The sequence below is a fragment of the Perca flavescens genome, chromosome 24 (genome assembly GCF_004354835.1).
Source record: "Perca flavescens isolate YP-PL-M2 chromosome 24, PFLA_1.0, whole genome shotgun sequence".
Lineage (NCBI taxonomy): Eukaryota > Metazoa > Chordata > Actinopteri > Perciformes > Percidae > Perca > Perca flavescens.
Genome location: NC_041354.1, coordinates 5,726,365 through 5,746,970, shown reverse-complemented (window position 1 = coordinate 5,746,970; position 20,606 = coordinate 5,726,365). Strand labels below are relative to the sequence as shown.

General features: G+C 42.5%; 2 protein-coding genes across 2 annotated transcripts in view; both read right to left on the bottom strand.

Annotated features, from left to right (window-relative positions):
• Positions 1-7,340, bottom strand: part of LOC114551270 (transmembrane protein FAM155A) — a 32,490-nt gene extending 25,150 nt beyond the window's left edge. Inside the window, exons 1-3 of the mRNA XM_028572440.1 lie at positions 7,274-7,340; positions 6,439-6,685; positions 2,833-3,556 (exon numbers count right to left, since the gene is read on the bottom strand). Of these exons, the coding sequence (XP_028428241.1) occupies positions 2,833-3,556; positions 6,439-6,685; positions 7,274-7,340 (1,038 nt within the window). The remainder of the gene's footprint in view (positions 1-2,832; positions 3,557-6,438; positions 6,686-7,273) is intronic.
• Positions 7,341-8,637: 1,297 nt separating this feature from the next.
• Positions 8,638-14,467, bottom strand: lig4 (ligase IV, DNA, ATP-dependent). The gene is made up of 3 exons (XM_028571630.1): positions 14,346-14,467; positions 11,053-13,126; positions 8,638-9,594 (listed from the first exon to the last, which is right to left on the bottom strand). The coding sequence occupies exons 2-3, from the start codon at positions 13,116-13,118 to the stop codon at positions 8,925-8,927; spliced, it is 2,736 nt and encodes a 911-aa protein (XP_028427431.1). The 5' UTR covers positions 13,119-13,126; positions 14,346-14,467; the 3' UTR covers positions 8,638-8,924.
• Between the last annotated feature and the right edge of the window lie 6,139 nt (positions 14,468-20,606).

Below are 20,606 nucleotides of genomic sequence, written 5' to 3'. Positions count from 1 at the left end.
CAGTTATGCTACATTACTGCAGATTTTTGGCAAAACAGGAAGGTACCCCTACATCAAATAATTTGATTGCAGTGTGGGGACCTTAGGCCTTTGTTGGCTAACAGTTGTTGAACTGCCAACATGCTTTTTGAGATGCCAGGTTTGTTAGCCTCATTGTTTCCTGTGAAACAAGCAGGTCTGACGTTTTGGTTCACAGAAAAATGCAGCTTACAAGTCAGCATTAGTGCGTCAGCCCAGGTTTAAATGTTTTGAGCACAGCCCCGCTGTCAAGATGAATGGTGGGTTTTCACAGAGTCAGACGATGGAGAATACCATTGTGAGGAGCAGCACACCGGCCGTGTCCACTGTGTGATGTTTCACCCCAGGCTAAAGAAATCAAAGCACCACCTGCGGACCAAAGGAATCACTCTGGCACAACAAACGCTACTCTCCATGTCAAATATCTTCACTTGAAACATAAATATATAACCCAACACTGGCTCTACCTGCCTCCACTGTTCCCATGAATGTTTAAATGAGACAATGAGGCAGGCAGGGATTTATTTGGTTAATGTTTAAACACTTGCCAGTGTACGCTATAATCTTGCCGTATTTACACAGATTACATATACATCTGTCTGAGCCGGTACACAGCATGCACTGCTAGGCTTCTCCAAGGCAAGTGGCCATTAACTGAACAAGAGCTCGACATTAGCGCTTGAGTCACGCCACTCTTTCCGTAACGCTGTCGACCACATATACAGGACTTGAACAAACCTATAATCAAGGAGGTGTTATAAAAGGGTCATTGTTAAAGAAATTAGCAGCTTGGGTAAATGATGAATGTTTTCTCTCCAAGTGCCAAGAGGTGAGCTCAGAGAGCGTGAAACGATGACTTAAGATTGGCAGAGGAAGCTCAGCAGAGGAAAAGAAAGATGGAGGTCTCAGTGGGAGCATTCCTCAATGGCTGGTACTTGCTGGAAAGGCAGGCATGGCTTGGCTATTTCTTTTCCTGTGTAGCATGATTGCATATTCTAAAGCTGGCAATTGACTAACCTTGAAGCAAGGCAATGAAGTAGCTTAGGTCAGGTTTTACCAACTCAACATTAGTAAAGGCCTTGCCTTGCAGAGAGTATTTTAGGCCATTGGAGATGGGACATAAAGCTTCCAGCAATTATGATTCATGAAATATATCAGAACGAGGGCTGCAAATAAAGATTATTTTCATTATCTATTATCGATAAATCTGACTAATATTTTCTCCATTAATTGTTTAGTCTATGAAATGTCAAAAAAGTTCCCAGAGCCCAAGGTAATGCCTTCTAATGTCTTGTTTTGATTTTCAGTTTACAATGATATATGACAGAGAAAAGCAGAGAAGAAAATGATAACCAATCATCAAAATAGTTGACAAGTTTTGCTGTCGATCGACTAACTGTTTCAGCTCTATCCGGAACAAAATGATTTTAAACATATAGATAGCTATAACAGCATGGCTTTAAACTGTGATATCAAAATCATCCATAGACAACTCATTTCATGTTTAAGCACAAGATAAATGAAAGTCCAGCAGCCTCCAGCTCCCTTGTGTACACAAAGAGTGTGAGTGTGTTTAAATGAGTAAGAATGTGAGGTCTGAAACCATATGAAAGCTGGAATTATCTTGCCTAAAAGGACTGTGCAGTCTTTGCCAGGATTAAGACATCCAACAGTGAAGAGAATATAAAAGAAAGTTAATCATTGTTTGATGAATACAACACACATAAAAGGGATTCAGTTAGTCTTTTCGTTTTCTTCCTCCTCTAAATTTAAGCGAGCATTGCCAACTAGGCCCAGCTCACATGCATGTGGCTCTATCTGCATGCATTGGGTTTGTATAAGCAGGCAGATGGCCTTATTAGATTCGCGTCTCGACGCCTATGCGTGTGTCTGTGCCACTGGTTGGGTGAATGGAGGCCATCTGGGATTGGCCGGGGCTTCTGTGAATGGAACCGGTGAGCGCCATTCAGCACCACGGACAGCTCTGCGCTGCTGTGGAGCTCTCCGCGGTGCTGATTGCAGCGTTTATGGCCGAGCGCGGCCACAGCAGCTGCACGCAGCAGCGGCCCTGGCCGCCGGTCCCTCCGCGTTTCCCGGACACCCATTACAACTACTCTGTCCCACCGTCGTCTGTAATGAGCTGGTAAACAGTACATGGCAATCAAACAGCGAGCACGGGCCTAGCCGACACGAGGCCTACGTGTGGGCCTGGTAATGAGCGAAGAAAGCCTTCCGCCACATTAGGCAGGGAAACCACCTCTTGACTTTAATAAAACGCTCTCGATATGGAGTGGGCGGTCATGATGAACACCTGGCGGACTGCGACAACACACATAGGGCACACAGGCTCCCAGAGTTGTTTGCATAATGCCAACAACCTCCTTCCTGCTCATTAAATTGATATAAACGCTAGGCTATAAAAGCTCAAGCAACAGTGCAGTTCAAACAAGCCTATCTATGTTATCGATGGCTGATCAGGAGGATTATGAGCTAAAGGAGCGCCAGGCGGTCTTCAATGTCAAAGAACAGAGCTTGGACTAAAAGGGGGGAGTGGGGGGGGCTCTGGATGCTGAAGGAACAACACTAGCAGGGCCTCCATCTGCACATTAGCATGGGGCCTAAACACAATGAGGAGATGAATGAACATGAGGCCCGGAGCCGGGAGTCTCCTTGAATCTGTCACCCGTATCTATGGCGACAGGAGGAAGAGGACCAAAACTGGCATCTATCCGGGCCCAAATCAACAGATGGCCACCACATCAACAACCCCCCCTCCCCCCCTCTCCATCCGCCCCCTTCCCGTTTGCAGCCTACCTTGCACTGCTCCATGCACGTCCTCACTGAATATGCCCCCGGCTCATATTTCTGAGTCAGGAGCTCAAAGTCCTCGTACTTCTCCTGGGCGTGCTGGTCATAGCGCTGGTACGCCTGGACGCACAGGCTGCATCTGGTTGTGTCGCCATCGCCGAGCACGTCGAGGCTGCAGTTTAAATTGTCCGGACTTGTCGACCCGTAAAACAAATCCAGCAGAGAGTAGGAGTTACAAAAGGAAAGGTACAAATCGCTCATATTTACAGCCCGCGTCCCCTCTTTGTCGGAAAGGCCCCCGCACAAATTGTCGGCATCTGCGAAAGTAAAGCAGTTTTTAGATAAACTATCCTGGTGGCAAGTTTCAAGCCGCCACAAATGTTTGGTAGAGTTTCCTATAAAAATAGCATCTGGGTTTCCTCTGAGGCTGCTGTGTGCTGAGTGGGTCTGGGGTGAGAGAAGGTGGGAGGATGCGAACTTGACCCGGGTCCGGGCCAGTTTGGCCTCGGCGCAGAACCACAGGTGATCAGAGAGGAGGATGGTTAAGAACAAGAGGGATGCCAAGGACAGTCGCCATCTCTGCGCCCTCTCGGAGTCGGTGAATGGCTTTTGGTTGTCGCGGGGGGGCTCTAGCCAGATTTGGAAGCCGTCGTCATCTTCTTGCTGCCAACACGTCCCAGCACCCCTGGTCATATTTTGGGAACCGGCCGACTCCACCGTGGGGGCTCCTCTGCCGCAACAGTCATTGACGTGGGGGTCCCGCTTCGCGTTTTCTTCCCCTCAGATGTCAGGTGGTGGCTTGTCCTGGCTTTGCCTTTGCGATCAGCGGTAATTCCCATTAAAATGAGCGTGGGCCGGATGGGAAATTAGACGCTGGCGACCACGGGCCGCATCCTCCATGGCTGACCGGTGAAGCCGCTGTCCTCCCGCCCGCCCTGAGCTCCGCGCCGCGCCGCTCCGCTCCTCTCTGCGTAGCCTCGACTCCGTTTTTAGAAACCCTCACCGACGCGTTTACGTTTTCCCTGGCCTCGGTCGTGCAGGGACAAGGGCGCTATCCTCTTCCAACATGGCGAAGCCGTGTGCCTTTGTGTCGGCGGATGGGCCCTACAGCCTGTAAGCTGACAGACCTCTTTTCTTTTTCAAGCCCTCACCGTCTTCTTCTCGCTGCCGTTGTCAAGTTGCCGCCATGTTCGCCAAGAGACGGTGTGTGTTTGCAGGAAGCTGCGTTAAGTCAGCAGCAATACCCAGCCGTACTTCCGGTTGTAATATTCAAAATAAAGGTTACACGCTGACGTGGTTTTTGTGCTACAGCTACCTCTGTGTGATCTGAAAATTGTCGTTTCCTTTTCCTGTTATCTAGACCGATGACTCCAAATCTTCAAATCTTGTAAAGCCCACGGTGAACCCTCATCACAGTTTATGAGCAGTTCAACCAAAGATTTATAGGGTGCTACTGGGATTTTGTTCAGTTGAAGGCTAGAGGAGGTGACACTATACAGTATTTCACAGTGGGAGAAGTTCAAGTTATATAAGAAATATAAGCGCAATTTTATGCAACAGATTTTTTTTTTCCTTTCTTATCCCTTTAACCCTCTTAAGACCCCTGCGAACTTGAGACCCCTTGGGGGTCATTAACTGAAAGAGAGATGGAGAAGGGAGCCCCTACTACATCGCAAAAATTGTAAAAAAAAAATTGTAAAATGTGCGTACTGGGCCCACAATAACATGTAGGGCGACCTAAAGCCTTTATACATGCCTTTTCTTTTGATAGAATACTACGCTATTAAAATAACTGCTGGCATGATTTTATAAATCACGTTTTAATGTTAAACATACATGTGGCACAGTGAACCCTTAGGATGAACTGTATCTGTGGACGGCCTTAGAGACTACCTTACCCATTAGGCCAGCATGCTTATCATCAATGTTTTTTTTTCTTCACAAATAGACTGATTTATATTTGCTACTAATATGTTGGATTTATGTTAACACATTTGAATTTTCTTGGAAACTTTAAAAAAAAACTAACAATAATTTGGTGGCCCTCCCTGTTGAAGATCTTTGATCTAGGCTATACCAGGGTCCAGCTTCCTCATCGATTGCATTTTAGTTGTTTTATTTTCATTTTAAAGATTTTTTAGACAAAATAGGCTGGCCAATAGTGGTGCATTTACAAATGTATACTGTTTGGCTCAATAATAATAATGATAATAATGTTTTCTGCGTTTTGAACCGCAACAAAATCACATTTCACATTTCAGAATTTGTACAAATACTGCTTGCTGTTTCAGATACGTTGTATTTTATTTTGAAGGTCAATTCGCCCAACATCCGGTACTGTGCTATCTAATCTTGCTTCCTTGACAGACTTCTCAATCTCTGACGTTATGCGCGCGCATCGCAGTCACCGCATCCCTCGGTACTAGGGTGCGTCAAGTCAGAAAGAGCCCGCTAAAATGTCAATAGAAATGTTTTTTTATACTTCAAAATGAAAGCTTATGATGCCAGGCTCCATAATAAATATGATCTCAACTATTTAGGTCGATAGTACAAAAATAAAGACAACACAGCGACTAAAAGTAAAAGCATGCAGCTGTACAGAAGACATGGAACAGCAGGGCTAACTGGAGAGAGTTTTAGAAATGTTTCATTTTGAAACAGTCCACTAGCAGCCTTATGTTAGCCACTACTGGAGTTGTCTTGACACTGTACCAGTCAGGTTGGTACTCACCTGGTTTCAGCCCAGGCAAGATGCTCCCATCAAAAGAAAGGAGCCCGTTTCCTTTTTAAAGGACACTACCGATGCTTCTGCATGTTTTAGCCCATTTCAAATCCAGTGTGCTTTATAATACAGCCATCACATTTCAAAAGAACAGGCTGCTGTTGTCTTTTAGGTATCAGAATGGGTTTTTCCTGATGACAACTTGCTCTCATTTATTTTTGGAAACATAAAAATCCAGGTCTTACATGTAGCTACGTGAGATAGGTAATCCGCCACAGTGAACAGTTTACCTGCTTTTTGTTTTCCTAGTTATCTTGGTTCCCAACCTGGGGGTCAGGACCCCCACAAGGGGCCACAAGATGAATCTGAAAGGTCATGACAGGATAGGAACTAATTTTTGTGTGTGTGCAAATCTTAGTGACTTACCAGATGATTTTACCTCTTCAGGCCTGGAAATTCACTTTTCTTTTGTTTTCCTGCCCAGAGTTAGATGAGAAGATTGATGCCACTGTCATGTCTGTATAGAGTAGAGCCAGGAGACGGTTAGCTTAGCATATCATAAAGACAGACTGGAAGCAGGGGGAAACAGTTAGCTCTGTCTGAAAGATGAAAAAGAGTTTTGGAAAGACAATCTCTCTTACTCCTAAAAGTGGTTTGCCTTGAAGCAAATGGGAGCTTTTTGAAAATGTACTAGACATCACCGATCAGAGTGGTTTGAACATCTAAAAGACATTTCAACAATGACTAGTTTACCAGAGCTTAATATTGGTCAAATACATACACATATTTATGACCATTTATTCATGAGGCACAAGACGGAGCCTGATTCTCTGTCGTTTTGAGTGAATTTCTTCATTAAGGGTGGGCTGTGCTAATTGCTGCAGACAAACCTCCCCTGCAGCCATGAGCCTCTGTTTGGCCTCTGCAGGGGCTCGTTTATCTCAGCTGAGTGCACACAGCCGCTGGTTGTCTCGGGGCCGCTTCCAAACCATTTGTTTCTGCTTGTGTCCAGCGTGCTCGCTGGTACCATCGCTCCGATAGCTAAAGCCAGCCTAATTAGGGCATTTATCCCATTAGGGCATGGTATTTCTGCAATTCTAGCTTTCAGCGGCTGTTTGCTATTTTCATCTCCAGATCCTGACGGACCAGCAGATAAGAGTTTTCAAGACCAACAGTTGTGCTGCAGCGACACAACGCATCATACAATCAAAGCAACACGGGAATAAGCACTAGTTGAGTACCTCTAATTAAGGCCTGTCAGTCAAACACTCACTCAACATCACCTGGAAATAGTCCAGAGTGGGCGATGGGTTACAGGGTGCTTACTGAGGCACAATATCTTCTTTTCTTTTTTAACCAGTAATGAAGATCATTTTGCTCTCAACTATTTTATGCTTTGTTTTCTCAAAGGTGGACTTTTAATTAATCTGTTTAACAAAGTAACAAACCCTATGGGGAACACTACATGCCAATGAGAGCTATTATTCACAATATATGATTGAGAACAGGTACCTCATCGCTTTTACTTTGAAAATGTATTCATGCGGCATTTACCCACAACAATGCCCAGGACACCACAGGCAGCTACCTGCACCCTAGAGGCGATGGTTATGAAGGTTATAACATATGAATGAGTCCCAAGGGACATTGGTGACATTTTTGAAGACAGGAAAACATGGCCCCATCTTTGTTGCAGGGCCTTGAGGTGAACCAGTTTTAACGTACCCGTGTGGTGTCCCTCGGTGTCTCTCTGCAGGCTCAGTGCGTGCTGAAGGGCTGAGGCAAAGGCCATCGCTTCACACAGACGCTCCTTTGAAGTTAACTACCAATTCTTTTTAAACAAGACTCCAGTCACAACAGTACATTATTTTAAACCAGTTCAAGATATATTTATTAGAGTTGTGCTTAACATGTTTATTAAACAGACATAAAAGCATTAAGACACTAGGGCTGGGTATTGTTAAAATGTTTTCGATAACAGCACTGATACCAATACCGTGACTTTGATACCGGTTCCTAAACGATACTTTTTTCGATACCAATTTTATAAAACAAAAAGAAATTACAACATTACAGCACAAATCTTTATTTATTTTTCAGCTCCTGAAAGTGTAACGTAGAGTTTTTCCTCCACGTCTCTACGACGTGTTAACGTTAAGACAGCCAATCACAAACATTATTAGGTCTTGGTAGAAACATGCTGCGTGCTTATTGGCTCACTGACGCTGAAGAGATTTACTCCTTAGGTATTGAAATTGGGTATTGAATGACAAGGCAGTTTTTGATACTCAGTACTTTAGAGGCAATTCGGTCGGTGCCTAAAAAGTATTGCATTCGGTACCCAGCCCTATAAGGCACAGATCACAAAAAGAGGAATAGCAAAGTGGAGGTGTGGGGTTTGAAAGTAGGCATTTAGGAGGCAAGGGAGGTCTTTATGGAAAACGTGGGATTCAATGATTTTGGTGCTTGTCTCATAATGGGGATATCCTGGCCTCCGCTGCTTTGATTTTCACCATTCAAGTCTCCCAATGTTATGTAAGTGCAATCCTAAGTTAAAAAATAAGAAGAGGCCTACTTAGACTATTATGGTGGAAGATTCCCTACTCAGCTTCTGTATTTAAAATACGTATATAGTACAACTCTAAATTCTCTTTTCAAAATAAAATAATTTAGAAACCAACCAGAGCCTTCTGGACTTTACCATTGGCCCATTCATTTCAAACTAATAACAAGCCGCCTTAAATCACTCATTAAAACCCCCAAAAATAAAACTTCAAGTTTGCATGAAACCCCCGAGAAGACTCCAATCCCTGTTTAGCACAGTATAGTTTTAATCATATTGCTTATCTCGCCCTTAGCAGTGATTTGGACTGTTGGGATTTTTTATTTATCGACTTTTACTCAATAGTTTATTGCTAATCATATTGGAATTTAATTAAAATGCTATTTGGGCTGCACAATAAATCTTTTTTTTTATGGTTATTGTAATATAAACTGTGACACATTGCGAAAGACATTCAGGGATTTTTTTTTGTAAGTTCAAAGAGAGTATTAGTAGCAAACTGCACTTTAAAATGTAACTATCATTCTTTTTTTAATGGTGCCTTTTGTGTTCAGTTTGTTTAATTTGTTTCAATTAAAAGAATGCGGGAACTCATTTCTTTTCACTTCTTTTTAAATCAACAAGCAAGTTTGTTGTATTTTAGCAGTATACTAAAAGCAGCAGAAAGGCAGAACGGAGTACCTTTTAATATCTGTTATTTATCGCAAGTAATATGGTTATCGCCTATTTTCCTCATATCGTGCAGCCCTTCAACTACACAAGGATTTCTCTCCAGTGCCAACTTAAATCCTGTGTATGTCACCAGAAGAGTCTTTAAACTAAGTAGTCAGTGTCGTTCATCAGATGCCCTGCTGTGATTGAATCAGTCACCCATGATTCTCTTACAATCTTAAACTTCCTCCTAAAGCAGCGCCTCAGAGCCCTTAAATCCGCAAGTCTTGTTTCCTCTGTGATAATGACATGAGTGACTCCTTCCTCTAACTTCCGCACCACACTCCCTCCATGGTAGCGAAACTCCAGCGCCCTGATGTCCAAGCAGGTGGCAGGTATGGCGGTTTTAGGGTCTCCTATGTCGGTGCAGCTGTCCATGTAAACCTCGAAGGGTCTGAACATGCTGGTGGGAAGGTCCTCCCAGCCACAACGCCGCTCTACCTGGCTGACGTTCGCCGCCGCGGACGCCTGCGCGTCGCTGATCCGGCCAAACACCTCCCGCAGCTGCTGCTCGTCCGTGTCCACAAAGTAGCTGTCCCCGTAGCTGTCGTACTCCTTGGCAAAGTGCTCCCTGGTCGAGGGCGACATGTGGATCATGTGGCGCGGTTGCCACGGGACCACTTCCTTCTGGCCGAGGCACTCGAGCAGCCAGGTGGCCCACACCACGTCATGCTGGTCGGACAAAACCAGGTTCTTCACGCGCATGTTCTCCACGCCGGCGATCACGCAGTAGGTGTCCCGCCCTGCGTTCTGAACCACGACACCTCCACAACTAATGGGGAGACGACACCAGTAATCAGTTATCGGTTTATTAAGGATACTTTAATGTCTATGTGACTTTTGAAAGAAGAAATCACACAATTGTCCTCTTATAAGTAAAAAGTTTAAGTCAGGAGAAATAAAATGCACCACTGTTTAATTCAATACACTCAGGCAGGGTTTTTCCTGGCTCAGAATTAGGGGTGTAAGAAAAAAAATCAATACACTTGAGTATCGCAATATTTTATTTTGCAATACTGTATCGATTTTCAAAAAGGCAATATCAATGACTTTTTTTTATAAAAAATGAATTAAAAAAAAACTTCAATTATTTGATTTTTTATTTTACAAGTATCCTTGCCTAACAGTCCCTAGCAGTGCCTGGCTTTTTTGCTAGAAGCCAACAATGTAGCTATGGCTGACCTTTGGCTTACTTTAGCATATAAACATTAGCTCACTAAGAACCTGTGAACCACAATCCCAAACTGGCAGTTTGATTTTCTGAATTGTTTACCTAAAGTAAACTTATTTGACTTTTATGAACATCATGTCTTTTCTTAAATATTAGTTTTTCAAAAATTATACTTAAAACAAATCCCAATATATCGGCTTACGCACAGTACCGAAATATATTGCAATATATTGAATCGTGACTGTGTCTGTCTGTGTTACCTTATTTGACAGAAAGCTATGCATTTTGGCGTTATTTCTTAGTCTGGCTATCACCAGACCAAGATCAATCTTTTAAGATTGAACATTAGTCTGGGGAGTCTGCTCTGTATTTTCTACTGCACGAGAGGCGTGATCAACGGGCATAGTTCAAATGACTCTGTACGCAATTGGATAGTCCTTCAACCAATCAGACCAACGGTCCGGGTGACGTAGCAGCAACAGCGGCATTAACGCGTTGCTGCCATGGAGTGCTGTGTTTCCAGCCTGAGCTGCAGGGGGAAATCAAATCGCCGGCTGATCGGGCTGGGTTTACCCGGTGTAGTTATTTCTGACAAATTGATAAACAAAATGCATATTATGCTTGAGTAAATAAACCCCAATTAACAAAACTGGTTAAAAAAATTATAGTATTTGAATCAATCACTGGGAGAGTCTGGTACAGCCCGGCTCTGGAGATAAAACAGAGATTAGCGCTCATATTCAAGTTTACGTTATGCTTGTTTAATGGTTGTTTACTAAATTGCTCTTAAACACTCAGAGAGGCTGTGTGTGAATTGCTATTTTTTGTCTCAATTCTTAGCATTTTGGTGCTGGTGATTTTGCTTTGGGGCTGGCTAAAACCTCTTTGAGGAGCGCCAAAAATAGAGCCTTTCAGGGGTTTTGCTGCTACAGCATTACTTGGTCTGATCGGTAGCGTATGGTGGCTAACGTTAGCTTACTTTAGACAGATATATCGGTGTAACATTACTGAGCCAAATGACATTGACTTTAACTAAACACAAAAGGCTTTTCATGTTACCTGGCCACGCCCTTTTCCAGCTCAGCCTTGGGGTGATCCTCTGTGCCGTTCAGGATACAAAACTCCACATCCTCGAACATATCCGTCTCCTTGGCAACCCCAGTTAGGTCCTGGGGCTTAAAGTGGTCAATGATCCCGATCACCTTCTTGGGTTTGGCTGGCTGAGTGCGCTTCTTCTTTTTTTCCGGCTCGTCACCATCGATGCGAAGGTGACGCGAGGCCAGTTTCCCGGACGCCTTGCCGCGGAACTGATCCAGCTCTGCCACGGTCATGCACTGGTGCCAGTCCTTGTCCTCGCGGATCTTCTCGATCCTGGGGAAGCGCAGGGTGCAGTTGGTTTTATACATGTCGCTTCCGACTATTTCAGCCGCCCTGACCTGGAGGATGACCGAGTTGCAGGGTTCGATGTAAACTTCGGGTTTCTCTGTTCCACACAAGATGGATGCTGGTGGGTCATTCTTCCGATAGACTTTCCAGTGCTTGGCAAGCTTTAAACCGAGGTCATACAACTCCTTCATGGTGTAGCCAGAGCCGATGCGGCAGAGTGTGTGGAAAACCGAGGGTTTCTCGCCAGGCTTTGGAGCTTCGGCAACGGCGCATAAGAAGTGGGACATCATACCACCCCGTCTCCCTTTACCCCAGTAGCCACCAACAATCAGCAGGTCGAGCTCATCCATCAATCCGTCCACATATTCGGGCTTTATTTTCAGCCATCCCTCCCCCCGCTTGTCGGGTTTGTAGATGGACAGAGGATCCTTCACCATGATTCCCTCTTCTCTGCTGTCGATGGCATCATTCAGCGCATTCACCACCTCCTGCATGGTTCTGGCATCCGTCTTTGGCACCAGGTGTATCCTTCCCTTGACTGGACTGAAAACTGTCTGAAGGGTCTCGTAGCGCTTCTTCAGCGTTTCCTTGCCAAGCTTCTGGTCGTTGACTAACAACACGTCAAACACGCAGAAGCACGTCTGTAACTCAGAGTCGTCCATGAGTCTCTTGATGTCGAATTTGCTCCCTTTCTGCATGAAGGTGTCTGTGGTCGGGCTGTACGCCATCATCTCACCATCGAGGATGCAGTTCACAATGTGGCTTTTAAAATTGTTGTGGATGTAAGGTGTCAGTGAGCCCTCCAGTGGGGATCCTCCAAACTGCTGGGTGTATTCAAAAGCATTTCGGGTGAAGTACTTGTACACATCCCCGTCTTTGTGCAGTTGTATACGCTCTCCATCCAGCTTGGTCTGAATGTAAAAAGGGCTGCCTCCCATCTGTTTCTCCACACTGCGGATGTTCGCCATAGCCGCCAACATAGGCTTAAAAGCAGAGAAGAGTCCGATTGAAACTTCGCTTAAAGACACGGAGGGGTTGTGGAGCTGCTGGCAGACCTTGTTTAAGTCTGTGTTGACATTATAGAGCTCAGGAGCGTCTGGGTGGAAGACTTGGAGAACAGTTTCTTTGCTGATCCCGAGCTTCATGTCCTTCAGAATCATTCTGATGAGCCACTTTTGCTCGAGAGCCGAGCTCTGGGTGATGAGGTGCAGCAGACTCTTTTTCACAAGATCCTTCTGCTTGCCAGCATTGTTGATAGCCACCGAGTCCAGAAAGTCATTGACTTCTTTGATGCTGAGGTTTCCTTTGCCGGTGCACCGTTTCTTCAGCACAAAGTACGCCATGCCGGCAAAGTCTCCAGCTTCTCCCTGGGATGTAGTGGGAGCACGGTAGTTCAACAGTTTATTGGCCTCAGGGCCATTCTTTGGGAGGCCTAATACGTCAATATAGAGTTTAGCTAACATGCTTTCTTTGATGCCATACGCCATACGCTCTCGTTCGAAGGAGGGGACTAAGAGGCGCATAGCTGGGTAGAAAGAGTCTGTTGTTTTAGGGTTGTCTTTGTGGAGGGCAGAATGGAACTTCCTCCATGACTCAATGAAATCCTTGAGGATCTTGGATTTATCTGGACGGAGTTTAGACTTCTGGATTTTCTCTAACGTGGTACAGAGATGAAGGAAAGGAACCTGAGCAGCAACAGAGGGCTGACCTGCAGCATCGCTTTTGGAAGTTCCCTCCATGGTGGAATCTGAAATACATACATGTCAAAGACAGAAAAAAAGATAGATAATTATTTCCAATAACTGAATGAATTATTCAATCGACTGAAAAACAATCAGCAACAACTTTGACAAGAGATTCATCTTTGATGGGCCTTTTTCACTATGTTCTGACATTATAGAGACCAAATGATTAATCGCCTAATCAAGAAAATAATCAGCATCTTAACTGATAATGGTTAGTTGCATCTTTAAATTATACTGACTATTATTAGTAGTAGTATTAGTTGTGTTTCAAATGACATTTAGTGTCCTATCATGGTCTAAATGTGAAGGATAAAAAGTATTTATGGGAAACACTGAAATATGTAAGAAAACCACAGTCCTGTGTTTGTCAAACAAGTGGCCCATCCTAAATCAGTTTGGTGCATTATAATACTTTACATAAAATTGAGAATCAGGCAGGGTAAATGAGTAGAGAGAGCCTGAATGTGCATTATATATGACATATGATCTCAATAGTTAGCCTACTTAGCCCATAGCTGCATCCTGAACAAGAATGTACAATACAAAACTGAAATCAATGATTTAGAGGCAAATCTACCAACCATGGTAAATTATAAGTGTTTTAAAGTGCACATTAACCAATTCAATTAAAATGTTTTAATCATTTTTACTATTTCTCTTACTACTTTTTTTTCACTTTTCACATGTTCCGACATGTCTCGAACCAACCAGAGCTCTTTTATTTTGACAAGCAGCAGACAACAAACAAGAATAGGAACTAAACTAAAGCCCAACGTTTAACTGAACATGGTGGAAAGTATTACATTCAATACTACGTTAACATGTATATAAGTAAAGCATCTCGTACTGGGTATTTACATGACCATTTGCGGTTGTTAAACTGAAAGCTACTGCCAACTTCGGTTAGTTCATTTTCAAAATAAAAGTCTCTGTTGTCATATGACGTCTGTGTTGTAGGCTACAGGCGTGTCTGTCCAGATCGTAGACTGTCGAAATACGTTACGTGCATTGGCCGGCAGATAAAGACATTTTGAAGAGTAATTTTGTGTTTAATGGCAGCTTAATACCCCCCAAAACGTAATGAATTAAGCGTTTAATGTTCGTCGCGCTTTCATTTAAAAAAACAGACTGCCTAAATAGCAAGTGTTCTCCAGCTTAATTTGATGAACAGTAACGATACATATTAGGAAAATAACTAAATATACCCGATTGGAATGTTACCTGCTCCTATGATTCACCAAAGAAGAGGTAGTAAACGTCGGACTCAGGTCGGACTGCTCCTTATATACTGTCTATGGACTGCTCACTGAGCTACATGTTGAACACTTCCTCCTCGTACTCAAAGTAGGGACCTGCAAGGAAAACGTTCCCCTGGAAACAAGAGCGGAACTATTATTGCCATACAGTGTTGATTTGTGTTTTGAAATTTTAAATTCATCAACTAAAATGTAGTCTCGTGCTCACATTTCACACTTTAAAGGCATCACTTTTTGTATATTTAATCTGAATTGTCTTATTATTTATCGTATTATTATTATTTAGTTGAACTTTTGTTGAACCCATTGTGCTGTATTTGTAATGTTTTGTTAAATGCTATATCAATGTAGCAATGAGTGAACTTTTTGTGATCTACTGTCAGATTAAAACACAATCTTGAAAGAACTTGTACATTCCCTCTTCTAGACATACTATTGTTGCTCTTGCATTCACCAGCAGAGGGCACAGTGAGATGCTGCAGTGCTGAGGAGGTGCAACCACTGAGGTTGTTTACCATCATGGGTCTGGAGCCAGTGAGCCAGTAGCAAGCTGGTAATAAAAAAAATAGGAATGCATATTTGTTGACCCCAAGAAGGCGTTTTTTTTTCTTCACTCCAATGATTATTTCGGTCATATTTGAATCATAGTCCTCTGGTAGCAGGTAGTAGAAATGTCATTAATGCAGTAACATTGCCCTGACAATAATCAGCGAAGGTGATTATGATGTTGAGCCATATGGGCCTTGGATCATCTTATTGTAACAGACAAAAAATTAAAAATATTATCTCTGCTTAGGGAGTTAAAAGCATGAATGTATAATACAAGTAAATAGTCCTGGTTTTTGGTCCCTGTCCAACAAAACCTGTACTGGGCACTAACCAGTCGTTTAGTGTGGACAAAACAAGCTTGTTACTGTATTTTATGACTTAGTATGATCTACATATTTGGTGTGAACATAATAGTTGTTCCCTGTGCTGACATGTCATTGACTCGTTCATGTATGGCTACCCAAACATATTTGTTGCTTGCTCATGTTTGGACAACAGCTGCACAACTTTTAAACTCAAGCTTTGTTTCCATTATAAACTTGTTTTGACAGTTAGGCCATTAGGTGGCAGCTCGTGTAATGCCAGGTACACGTTGCCACTTGTAAAGTAACGCAAAATCATGCCAGTAATGTCATGTTCCCAATCGAAAGTACCAACGTTGATTCCACAAATACTGATACTTATTTTTTTAAAGGGAGGAACATTTATATGACTAGTGTTTGTGTGTGTGTGTGTGTGTGTGTGTGTGTGTGTGTGTGTGTGTGTGTGTGTGTGTGTGGGAGGGGGGAGATTTCCCTACAGGGATCGATAAAGAGTGTCACTGGTAATTTATTTTAATGCTAAAATGGATACATACAACACACTAAAGATAGGAAATTAACAGCTTGTACATTGGATGTTTTTTTTTAAAACAAAAGGCCTTAAGAAACACGCACACACACACACACACACACACACACACACACACACACACACAGACATCGCTATTACTAGCAAGGAGATGTTTCTCAATCTTATTTATACTAGCTTATAGGAAAGTAGGGGGAGGACCTACATGAGGTTTACATATAAATTCATAAATAAATAATAGAATGATGGTCATCATGATGACTTCATCACAGGTAGTATTCAGTATGTAGTTTACACTATGGATTTTAATGTATTCTAGTTTATATATATGGAAAACAAATGAGAAGGTAACACTTTATAAATAAAATAGACCCTGGGTCCTCGCTTATGTAATCAGCAGCACAAATTTGGTGTTGTTCATTGTTTCCTGCTGCCAACAGGGGGCGAGCTGCGTCTGTACAGGAGGAGCTGCATGGCTCTGAGCCCTGAGTCACAGGCCAGTCTGGGTTGTTTACCTGTCTGCTGCTGCTGCTGCTGTTGCTGCAGTGGAGGATCCTGGGATGTGTGTAGTGAGGGAGGAGCACCAGCAGTGAACACGCTGTATTTTCACGTCACACAAAATGCAGTGCAGTGGAGAGGAAAGCTAGCTGACAGGCTGCTTATACTGTATGTCTATGTACATGAGGTACACACACACACACACACACACACACACACACACACACACACACACACACTGCTGTTACTGCCTGTCATGCAGCAGGCCGTGGAGTTACATAAGCCCTGCTGGATGTGCTGCTGCACTGCAGCTAGCAGCGAATTACAAGACAGTAAACAACTGATGTCACTGCTTCCGTGGCATACATCAGCTGGCACTGGGACTGAGAGGGAGAGGGAGGAGGAGGAGGAGGAGGAGGAGGAAGTTGTTAGTGTGCTGGTGTAGGACTGAGTGAGATTTTGGCATGGAGGCACAGAAGGAAAGAGAGAGAATTAGGCAGAGTAATAAAACTAAAATCCCTTCTCGACATGGCTGATGACAAAGAGGTGTATCAGCCTCCTCATTCAGAGGGACTTGTTGGTGATGTGTGGCTGCAGACACAGTCGTAAACACTTCCTGTCCCCTGTTGGTTGCTGACACATTGTAAAAATATATTTGCCAAAAGGCTTCCCATTGATTATTTACAATGGTTGTATAACCTTTCATAAAGGATGTGCAGATAGAAGCCATTTGACTTTTCTTGTTAGACAACACATAAAGAGGTATAAATATGTAAGTAAAAATAGTCAAGAACTGAAAAAGTCAATTTACTAGTCATGAGATGATGTTATAGTAATGATGATTGGTTTCAGAAAGTTCAACTGAAACACTGTTACAAAATTGGAACTTAAAGTTTAAAATATGCTGAATCTGGATCTTGTAACAAAGAGATATGTAATCCTCCATTATACTAAACCACATATGGTGCCTAGTATACGATACTTTGCAAACTCGCTGCTACTTATCACTGCACTATTAGTATAAGGTGCAACACTTGTCAGTATTCTAAAAGTAGAATACTGTAAAATGAAGAATGGCAGTATAACACACCAGCTGCAGATGGTGGCCTGAAGGCTAAAGCTGACATAGATTACCCACAAACAAAAATACAGTGTGCGTATGAAATTGTGTTTCAATTTTAGTACAGTATGTACCCATTTGTACAGTTTCTAATGTGTGTTCCCAGCAGTTGTTTCATAAACAGAGTGAAAAAAAACAACCTCTGCGCACTTGCCAAAGCCGCTTTTGATGTAGCGTCACCTCAAGGCACGATTGAACTCCTCACCACACAATCTTACACAAATGTCAGAAGAGATGAGGACATGGAGATTCTGTTCACCTAAATTGCAGAGCACAAAATGTTGTGCTGGGCTTTTTTTTTTTTCAGCTGGCAGGGCGACGAGCCAGACAGTACCCAGTGACCTTCGACTAAAATTAGATCAGCTTCACACATCACTGTCATTCCACACTGTGATCTGCTCTCTTTTTTTACCTGTTTAATAGCTATCTGTCTGTCTGTTTGTCTCCCCCCCCCACTCCCTGTCATGACACGCTGTGTCATAACAGCTCTCCCTCTCTGTTATGAAATTGAATTTCGGATAAAATCCCTGACCGTTCTCTGTTTTCTTCAGACTGACTGGACAGCAGGATGACCTGTGCAGCTGTCTTGCTTGCTTACATCATATGGCATATTAACAGAGGGGTCGAGACATAGCAGCCTTTCAGCGACCTCGGCATTGGTTTGGGATAAAGCATGAGAGAACAGTTCTTGCAGCAGTAAAGTGAAGCAGATGGACTCTTAAAGAAGGGCAGGGTTACATTATGAGCATCTAAGGAAAACAAGCAAAAGTTCACTGTAGGTACAGTATAGGTTGATGTTAGTGTTGTTCTTTGCTGACTAGATGGAAGTTTTCCAGCCAATGCTACATAAAAATAGTGAGTCTGTAAATTGGATTCTTCCTCTTCTCCTTGTGTTAGTTATTATGTCCATTCAAAGAAAAGTACTTCACATGTTCACACATCACTACACCTAGTTAAATAAGTTCCCATCTGCAAAGGCCCAGATGTCATTGGGGCTAATTAAACCATGGAAAACCATGACCACTGTTGTTGGGTCCATTAGCAGCATAGTGGATTTGCACGTTGGCTTAATGACATACACTCTCACCCACACTTCTATCCTCTGACACCCAAGCCTTTCTAGATTGCAAGTTGCCCATTTTGCTGGTGTTAAATTTAAGTGCTGCTTTTGACACTACTGATCACAGCATTATAATGTATTCCTTTAAACCCTGGGCTGACACATTAGGATCTGCATTTAGTTGGTTCGCTGCTGGCTGTATAAGTAAAAAAAGGACATTTGTAGTCCCCAGTGGGAACTGTATTTCTTCTTGTGCTCTTGGATGTGGTGTGCCTCAGTGCTCTGTTCTTAGAGCTCTTATAGTTTCCTTATATATGCTTCTCTCGGGCCTCATTAGTCACAGTCTTGGCTGTATTTGTTATTATTTGTATGTGGATGATACACAACGTTATATTTCAGTAAAGCCTCATAGTTCGTATTAACTTGACAATCTTGATTAGCTTTTGTGTTAGATGGGGTAATTGTATTTGACAAAATGCCAAGGTCCTGGCACTTCTGAATTGTGGAAGATTGCTAAAAATTCAAATTTTTTTTACGTGAATATTTAGTCATCTATGATGGTAAAAGGAATATCTTTGGGTTTCTGACCATTGGTTGGACAAAAATGAGATGTCCATCACCTTGGGCTATAGGAAACATGTGATGGCCATTTTTTCTTTAACTATTCTGTGACATTTTATAGACCAAACGATTACTCAATTAATCAAGAAAGTAATTGTTTGGCTAATTGTTAATGAATTTCATTGACAGCCGATATACAAATGAGTCAATACTAGGTCAGTCGAACCAGACTTTACCTGTCTCCTAAAAAAAAACATGGAGTGCTACCATATATACTGTATAGATATGCAAATGGACTTTCATCATATTTTGTGACTGGTTAAAGCAGGAAGGATGTTGTGGATGATAAATGCACTTCATCCCGCTTCTTCTTTGCTTAATAGAAGATGTGATAAATATGAATACATTGAAATCGCATTCAGTTATTTAGGGTATATCTCCCTACATTCTTACCTTTTAAAGACAACCACAATTTTTGACCATAAGGATTACAGGGTTATTTACATAATCTGGGTTGACCTATTGTATACTGTAGACAAAAACCATGCACTTTGGTGGTTGAAAATATCAGTAAAATCATTGAAAATATAATACATGCATCCACATTATTTACAGCAACTCAAATTCACATTTGTACCATGGTTGCATTTCTTTAGAATAGTTCACACAGACTTTGAGTGCATTTTAAATGCAATTACAATGCCTAACAGTAGTTCAGGTAAAGTGTCCCCTGTGTTCTCATAAAAAGGCTCTCTGAATAATACACTGTTGGCATTTATATTGCCATGCCATATTAATCGATCTTTTGAACTTTGTAACTGTAACTGTAATTGTTATCCGGTACAGTGTCATTATCCAAGTGTTTTCATTGAACTTGATGACTGATAGAGCCTTCTGAGCAATAACTTCAGTCAATGTGACTAGTCACCTTCTCTTACTGTTGTCACGTCACATCCGACAATAACCACACACAGTACGAGCAGCAACCAAAGAGAACACAACATACCTGCCAACTTGTTTACCCTGATAAATCTATTTATTGCCTTTACTCTTTCAGAGTGCAATCTTACTGCTATTTTACCACAATGTATTGTTTGTTTGATTGTCTATTGTACTCTTTTACTGTTATTTGTCTTATTGATTTATTGTGTCGGAACTTATTTTAACATCAACCTGCCAAAGGGACTAACAATGTAAATTAGCCACCGGCTATAATCTTGTGTATTAACATAAATATTCATTAATATGCACGCTCCCTATTTTAAATAAATCAATCTCAAATCTCAGGCATCAATTCAGCTCATGCTGATGCTCCTTTGAAATGTTAACGACAGGGTGGGATTGATTTCTTTAACAAAGCATTTAACAAGCCGTCAGGGGCCATTAATAAATCATGGACCCTTTTATGTTGTTTGTTTCTGGAATGTTTTTCTTTTCCTCAGGCTGGGACTTTGGCCTTCAGTGCGTGGTGCCAATCTAAGACACTTGGCACTCGCTCCATAATCTAAAGAGTGACTGGAGCAACTACAATCTGCTCATTTGTAAACAAACAGTTACTCACAGACTGTCTGTGACTGGACTGTCTGTGT

Coding starts and splice junctions, on each gene's coding strand:
- lig4 (XM_028571630.1), bottom strand. CDS start 13,118: ATGGAGGGAACTTCCAAAAGCGATGCTGCAGGTCAGCCCTCTGTTGCT. Junction 9,595..11,052: donor CTGGAAAAGGGCGTGGCCAG/GTAACATGAAAA, acceptor TCTCCCCATTAG/TTGTGGAGGTGTCGTGGTTC.